We start from the raw sequence: 7,500 nt of genomic DNA, 5'->3' as shown, positions 1-7,500 counted from the left end.
CGCAAAACCTCGGAAGGTCGACTCCTCATGGGGCCAACTGAGGAGGCCAATAGGAGTGAGATCGTGGTGGCAGGGAGAGCCAGGTGTAAGGAGGAGGTCCTGGCTGAGGCCACTGCCTTTGTGAGGCAGAATCGAGGGAATCCTGGAGACGAGTTCTTGGTTCTGGCTCATTGCAAGATCCAGTTTGGGAAACACCAGGGCCAGCGGTTCCTGTGGCTGCTGGAGAACTCACTGGGGTATGCAGTGTATCTGGTCAGCAGCATCATGGGGGAGGAGGAGAGGGACAACCCGCTGTCGGCCAATAAACACCTGTTCCTTAGATACACCTCACAGATCAGGGAGATAGGGGAGGCTGTGGAGGTGCACCAGAGAAAACAGGCCATGCTGCAGGAGGCCCAGAGGACGGGAGACTCTGGTTGTCTGATGGTGGAGTTTGGTGACTTCAAGGGTAGGTCAATGAAGGAGGTGTATGAGGACCCAAGCAAGGAAGCCCGGGCTCTCATCAACTACCTCAAGAAGGCAAAGGCCAGGCCTAACACCAACATGGCCCTCTTCAAAGCATACGTGCAGAAGAGGCAGGCTCCAGCCCACCTGCCCACCACTCCTGTGCCCGCTGCATCTGCCCCCTCTGCTGCTGTGCCCACTGCCACTGTGTCTGTTCCTCCTCCACCTGCTGCCACTCAGAGCAGGCCGCTGCTGGCTGCCAATGTGAAGGCCCTGTTGGCGCGGGGGAAGCATTTGTCTGCTTCACAGCTGGCACAAAAGCTTTTGTCGCCAGCCAAACCCTGTAAGTGATTTGTAAGCTTTAAAATTATTACAGTGTATATGCAGTATGTATGTCTCACAACAAGACGTGTTTTGTTAACAGCTGTAGGACCACGTTGCCCTCCTGTGTCTGAGTCCGCAGCCCGGAGACGGCTCTTTACATCTGGTGAGTATCAGTTGACGCATACAGGTGAGTTTGTGACATGTGCTCAGTGTTTTATGTTATTTTACAGACTCTCCTGCTGGGGATTTTTTTGAGGAGGAAGATGACGAGGAGATGGCAACTGTAGCCTCACAAGCTGAGGGGCAACTTGCTCAAGGTATGTAAATCTCAAACAATATTTTACAAACAATTCTGTGACAACAGTATTTTTTAAATGACATATGTTCTTTTATTTTGCAACACAGAGGAATGGCACTTCTCAGGTGTCAATCTACATTCACTCGTTTGAGTGAACATCTTCAAAGCAAAAAGAGAATTTAAAGGTGTATGTAAAAGGTTTTAACTTAATTTTTTGTCATAACCACTTACTAAAGCTCATTCTTGTCATCTCACACATTCCCCACTCCCCTTAGAATAGGTGGCTGTTGTAGTTAGCGGCGCTTACAGTGCTTGGGCTGCTTTGCTTCACCTTTGGCTGATCCCATCTCCTTTTTCTTCTTGTATTTGTCCTAATGGTGCTTGGGTGAAAAACTTTTCACTGCTTCCTCCCATCGTTTCATCATCATGTCGCCTGTCTACTAATCATACATGCTTTGTACGAAACCATGTAATCGCAGTAGCTGTCCAGCAGAGCTGAAAAAGTCATCTAATGAAAGTCTAATCCAATAAGATAATTATGTTGTGTCTTTTTACGCTCCAGTCACTGCGGCTTCGAGAGGCCCTGCCCTGGCCCCTGCTCCTGTCCCAGCTTGTGCTCCTGCCCTGGCCCCTGCCCCAGCCCCTCCTGCTGCTCCTGCCCCAGCCCCTGCTGCTGCTCCTGCTCCAGCCCCTGCTGCTGCTCCTGCTCCAGCATTGTGGACCCCTGGCCAGGTGTCCCATCCGCCCGCAGAGCTTCCAGTGCACTGGAACGAGCAGCTCCCATCTTTCCAGCAGGACTGGATCAGGAAGACTCTGTTCAGGGCCAACACCAGAACAGGGAAGCCAGAGCTGACGCCACACCCCAATTTCTGGTGGTACCCTCCCCAGCCCCCAACCGTCTTCACCCAGCCCCCTGCCTCTCCTGATGTCTTCTTCTGCCGCCCTTTGTTCCTCTGGATGCCGCTGAAGATGTGGTCCATTCCACTCGTCTGTGTCCAGCCAGCCTGCAATAGCCACAAGCTGACAGCTGCAGGTATTTACCGCACTGTGCGCAAGGTCCTGGACATAGACGGGTGGTATGACATGGCCACAGAGTATCTGGAGTGCAAATGGTGCAAGAAGAAGTATCCAGCCTGGTCTGAAGACATCCTGGGACAGCTGGACATGGGACACCGCAGGAAATTCCCCGCCATTCTGACCTACAGGTAGAACACATTCATAATTAGACCAATGAACTGTAATGTGTTGTACTGCATACAATTAAATACATTGTTTTACTGACAGTAACATTGAAATAACAAGATGTGGCATTGAACAGAATTATTTGACTGTCTGTAGGTACTCGTGTGACTACCGTGTGGTCAATATGATGCGGGAGAGGACCCAGGGCAACAGCGTCACACAGCTTCACAAGAAGCTACAGGAGCAGCACACAGCAGCGTGGTCACAGCGGACACTGGAGTACCTCACTGTCTGTGAGCCCTTCACAGACTCCTCCATCATTGAGCCTCCAGTGTTCTCTGCGCCCCCGCCCCTCCCACCCATCCCCAAACCCAAGTGGCTGCTGTCTGTGTACGCCAGGGACGTCCTCTCGCGGCTACCTGAGGTCAAGGCCAAAATTACATCGGCCTTTGGCTCTGTCCTCAAGATGGACTCCACTAAAAAGGTATAAAAAGTCAAGTTTGAATAATAATCATTTTTATTATCTTACATTATCTTACATTTGTTTTTCTACTGTTTTTTACATAGGTCACCAAAAAGCTGGCTGGCGCTGCTGCCAACACTGCTGGTTGGTGCACCAATGTGGGTAATGAGCACGGCCAGGTGTTGGTGTCAGTGCTCACAGCGGCAGAGGGACATGGATTGTGGCCCATGGCGGCGGGGCTCATGAAGAGGTACAGGGAGGCGGGAGTGGCACCGCCTGCCATCATGTATGTGGACAGAGACTGCTGCAGCCCACACGGACAGTCGCAGGTCAGAGCCATGTTCGCAGAGTGGGATGAGCTCCAAGTGCGCCTGGACATCTGGCACTTCATGCGGCGCTTTGCGGCAGGTGTCATCACGGAGGCTCATCCGCTCTACGGCGCCTACATGACTCGGCTCTCCAGGTGCATCTTTGAGCTGGATCCACATGACGTCGCTGCTCTTCGGCTGGCCAAGCAGGGGTAGCTACAGGCCAGAGGAGCTGGTCCAGTCTCAGAGAAGGCCCTGGACAAGCTGATCACCAGGAAGGAGTTGGCCCTGCACTGTCGTAAGCGGACCAGAGGAGTGGAGGAGACCACCAGGAGGATAAAGGCGCTCATTACGGAGATGGACAGTGAGAAGGGGAGGGACACTCTGGGCGTACCACTGCTGGACCACGAGCGCATCCAACAGGTCTGGATAGACCAGCAGAGGCACATCGCCTGTATTCAGGACCCAGAGGGCTTCCCTCTGTACCAGAAAACAGGCACCCTGAAGAAGGGTGGTGTGGAGCTCAGCTGCTACCGGTGCGCTCGTGGCTCCACCTCTTTGGAGTCTTTTCACCTCCATTTGAACCGCTTCATCCCAGGTAGGTTATAACTTAAAGGAAAATTTCAGTTTTAAATGATATTTGTTCTAAATACATCGCATGCATATATTTGACTTTATTTCACCTCTAGGGACCAGTGCCAGTGACGCGCATTTCCAGGCCTATCTCCTGGAAGGCCTGATGCGCTGGAACCAGGACCGTATGGATGAAGCGGTGGGGGGAAAGACTGACCTGAGGACCTACAGCAGTGCTGAGCGGGAGGCATTGGACCGGCTCAGCCGAAAAGTGCTGAAGGTGTCCCTGGATGAGCGCTATCAGCCTCCAGGGGCTTACACAGGTGAGAATTATTCATGTTAATTCAAACAAAAGATTATACGTTATACAGGTGTTTGAGTGTACATTTTTATACTTTATTTCAAATACTTCAACTATTGTTGGGAGTTATTTGTACTTTGTACAAGGCTTAATATTAGCCTTTATAGCCTAATTTCTTTCCTTTCTTTTACTAAAGTGAATTTGCTTTTTTTTGCATTTACACTTATTATTTTCTTCTTCAAATTTAGATGGTTATTTACGTTATTGTTTATTGGTCACTGGTAGGGGCTAATTGAAACATTAATGCCTTTTTGATCTGATAAACTGTAGCCTCAGTGGCCCTTTGAAAAGTTGGATTTTTTTTTTTTTTTTTCAGTTTGTTATGGACAAATAGCCACTACAGCTATTATAATGTGATTGTGCTTTGCATGTGTTCTTTCGCAGGGGAGCTGCTCGGTATGGAGTATCTATACAGTCAGTCTGGGAAATCCCTGACTGTTATGGATAACCCGGAGGAGGAGGATCGGCTGGTGGAGCAGATGGACGATGAGGTGGTTCAGGATGAAGGCTTCGTTGAGGAGGAACCAGAGGACCTCACAGTGCCTGTCCTCTTTGACCCCACTGAGACTGTCCCAGTCCACAGCAGAGGGCCGCAGGTCTTCAACCCCTGTCCCTCCGCACCAGGACCATCCTCACTGCAGCCACCCACATCCAGCCAAGGACTGCAGCGCCCTGCTCAGCCTCCTCAGCAGCGCCCTGCTCTGCCTCCTCTACACCCTCCTCCGCAGTCTCCTCAGCAGCGCCCTGCTCTGCCTCCTCTACATCCACCTCTGCAGCGCCCTGTTCACCTTCCTCAGCAGTCTCCGCAGCTGCGCCCAGCCCAGTCTCCTCTACAACCTCCTCTGCAGTCTCCGCCACAGCAGTCTTCTGTCCAGCCAAGTATTGCCTCTGGTCCTGCAACATCAACTGGGTCCAGTGTTGCAGACCAGGCTCCTGTAAGTAAGCTGCTCATTATTAGTTCATTTTTGCTTTTACACTCTGACATCTAACATGCTGTGCATTGTTATTGTAATACTTCCCTGCAGGCTCCTGTTCTTGGACCCGATGGCCTCGCGGGCTGGGATAAGGTGCAGGATCTGGCTGAGTACCTGGTGTCCCTCCGTCAGGCACTCTACCTGGACGAGCAGCAGGTCACAGAGGTCATCCGCCTGTGGACTGCTCTTCCTGATGGGGACAAGAAGAGGATCCACTATCAGCCCAGACACCAGCCCAAGCTGACCCATGGACGCTTCAAGCCGCCAAAAAACACAGGAGTGACACCGGGTGTGGAGAGTGTGAAGAGATGTCTGATCGGTCATCCTGGGGGGCCGGCTCAGTGGCCCAGCACCAGTCGCTTAGTTGAGGCCATGTGCATCAAACTTTGTGCACTGCACAAGTCCCCAACTAAAAAGGATGGAGTCCGTCTTCCTCGTTGGACCAAGGTGCTCAATGACTACCACCACATCCGAGACCTGGTGCTGAACTGCCACACTCTGATGGAGGCCACGTCACTTCAGCTGTTTGTGCTGAATCAAAGGACTCTCACTCAGTGGTAAGCACAATAGTTTTACATTGTCATTTGAAAGAAAGCTTGCAGTTATTTATAATAAATATTTTGTTTTTATTGCAGGTTTAATCGAAGGGAGAACACCCAGGAAGTGACTGTCCTCACCCAGGGTCTTGCTGCAGAAGACCGCTTCACTGTGGCCAGCTCACAGCTTCCTGCTCCACGGGAAAGGCTGGATGAGGCTCCGTCCACATCAGGGGCCCGGCACGAGTTTGTCCTTCCTCCAAACAGAGCGGGACAGGCTCCTAAGCTGCGGCCGGGCAGACGACCCGCCAGTGCTACAATTGTGCGGCCCATCACCCCAGCAGCCCCTTCTCTTCCATCAGTCCCTGCGCCAATGCCCCAGTTTGTTTTATTGAACCCTGTGCCCGCACTGGTAGCAGCAGCTGCAGGTGGCCCTTCAGCTGCTCCTCTCCTGGCTCCAACTCCAGTGTTTCCTGCCGCACCAGTTACTCCTGCTCCCACTGCCCCAGTGTCTGTGTCCCGCTTCACACAGAGAAACAGGCGACGCAGGGCAGAAGAGGAGGCCAGTGGAGCACACAAAAGAAAATATGTCCGTGAAGCGGCATATAACCAGTGCTCCAAGTGTGGCCAGCCCAAAACGAAGGAGTTTGGCCACAGCCGCTTTGGCAGTGCTACTTTTTGCCCCAGCGTCTCTGGTGGCAAATCTTTGGAGGAGTGGCTGGTTGAACAACGCCAGCAGAAACAACATGGACAGCCACCACCATAAAAATAATAATCTTGTAAATACTGTAAATATGTTAACATGTAAATATATCTTGATACTTACCTCAGCTGCAACTAATTAATGTCAAAATGTAAATACTCCTACTTGTTTAAAGATCGTTTGTAAATACTTGTAAATACATATCTATGTGTAAATACAGTTAATGTTTATTTTTTTTTACATCTTTGTGTTATGTCTTGTTTGTTACATTTATATTACAGAATGTTCTAGTGGTTTATTGTTGTTTATCAATGTCTTGTACTTAGTTTGAGTAAATAAATTTTTGTTCACCCTCCTATTCATTGTGCTGCTTAATTGCCTTGGGACAGGAATGTGCAATGTTTACTTAACTGAGGTCAGCTGCACTGTAATCACAGCAGCTTTTCTTTGAACACAAGTGTCACAGTGGGGGGTCAGTGCAGGTGCACATCACATGAACTTCAATGACCCCAGTACTTTTATGACTCCTGATTGCTATCAAGTTCAGTCTCAAATGCAGTTACACATTTGGTACATTAATAATAATAACAATAATAATAATAAACAGAAACAGCCTTAATAGTTTTGTTACAAAAATATATATTTATACTTTTATTTGACCAAACTGTACAAATAAATCATTTAAAATGAGCATTATACACAGTAAACAGTGTGTACAGTTACTTCACAATGCCTGTAACACATTATGCAGAATATGTATTTACATAAAAGCTATATTATTTATTTATAATATTAATATACAGTTATTAATTCCCAAATAAATAATAATACATGACATAAACAGTGTAATAGTATCCAAGAACTAAATATATTGAACGTAACAACGAATGGATGAAAGAATCTGCTCTCCTGCGGGACTATATAACAGGTAGGATGTGGCGGAAGGAAGACGCACGCGTCTGCTTTAACTCCAGGGTTGTGAGATCGCGGCAGCCCGGGTCTGCCATTGATATTTACAGAGTTTTTAATCTCAAAACCACGACATGCCAAAATGTTCTTCGAGGGTCCTCCTTTCATCACTCCATGCAAACTCTCCTCCTTACGCGTCATTGGCACCGCCTTCGCGTGTGCGGGGGGGCGAGAAGATTGGGCCCCAGCTTTTGCGCAGGGGCCATGTTAATCTTCTCTGTATCGTTCCAATTTTAGTATATGTGTTAGCGAACTAACACAAGAGGCTAGGGGTTTCCCATTCATTTTATAGCGTTCCTAGGAAACTGGTTCCTCCGTCATGGTTTGACGTTTCAAGTGCACCCTGTGAGAAAGACGAGTGAGAA

The 7,500-nt window shown here is 49.3% G+C and overlaps 1 protein-coding gene across 1 annotated transcript; it reads left to right on the top strand.

The window, feature by feature from the left end:
- Positions 1 to 3,049: 3,049 nt before the first annotated feature.
- LOC306963074 (uncharacterized protein) lies at positions 3,050 to 6,229 on the top strand (the record flags this gene model as incomplete). Its single annotated transcript, XM_079556528.1, has 6 exons — positions 3,050 to 3,231; positions 3,295 to 3,617; positions 3,709 to 3,915; positions 4,338 to 4,888; positions 4,979 to 5,484; positions 5,563 to 6,229. 6 exons carry the CDS (start codon positions 3,050 to 3,052, stop codon positions 6,227 to 6,229), a joined length of 2,436 nt encoding a protein of 811 aa, XP_079412654.1.
- Positions 6,230 to 7,500: the final 1,271 nt, after the last annotated feature.

Source organism: Gobius niger (assembly GCF_951799975.1).
Source record: "Gobius niger genome assembly, chromosome: 5".
Lineage (NCBI taxonomy): Eukaryota > Metazoa > Chordata > Actinopteri > Gobiiformes > Gobiidae > Gobius > Gobius niger.
This window is presented reverse-complemented; position numbering and strand designations above follow the sequence as displayed.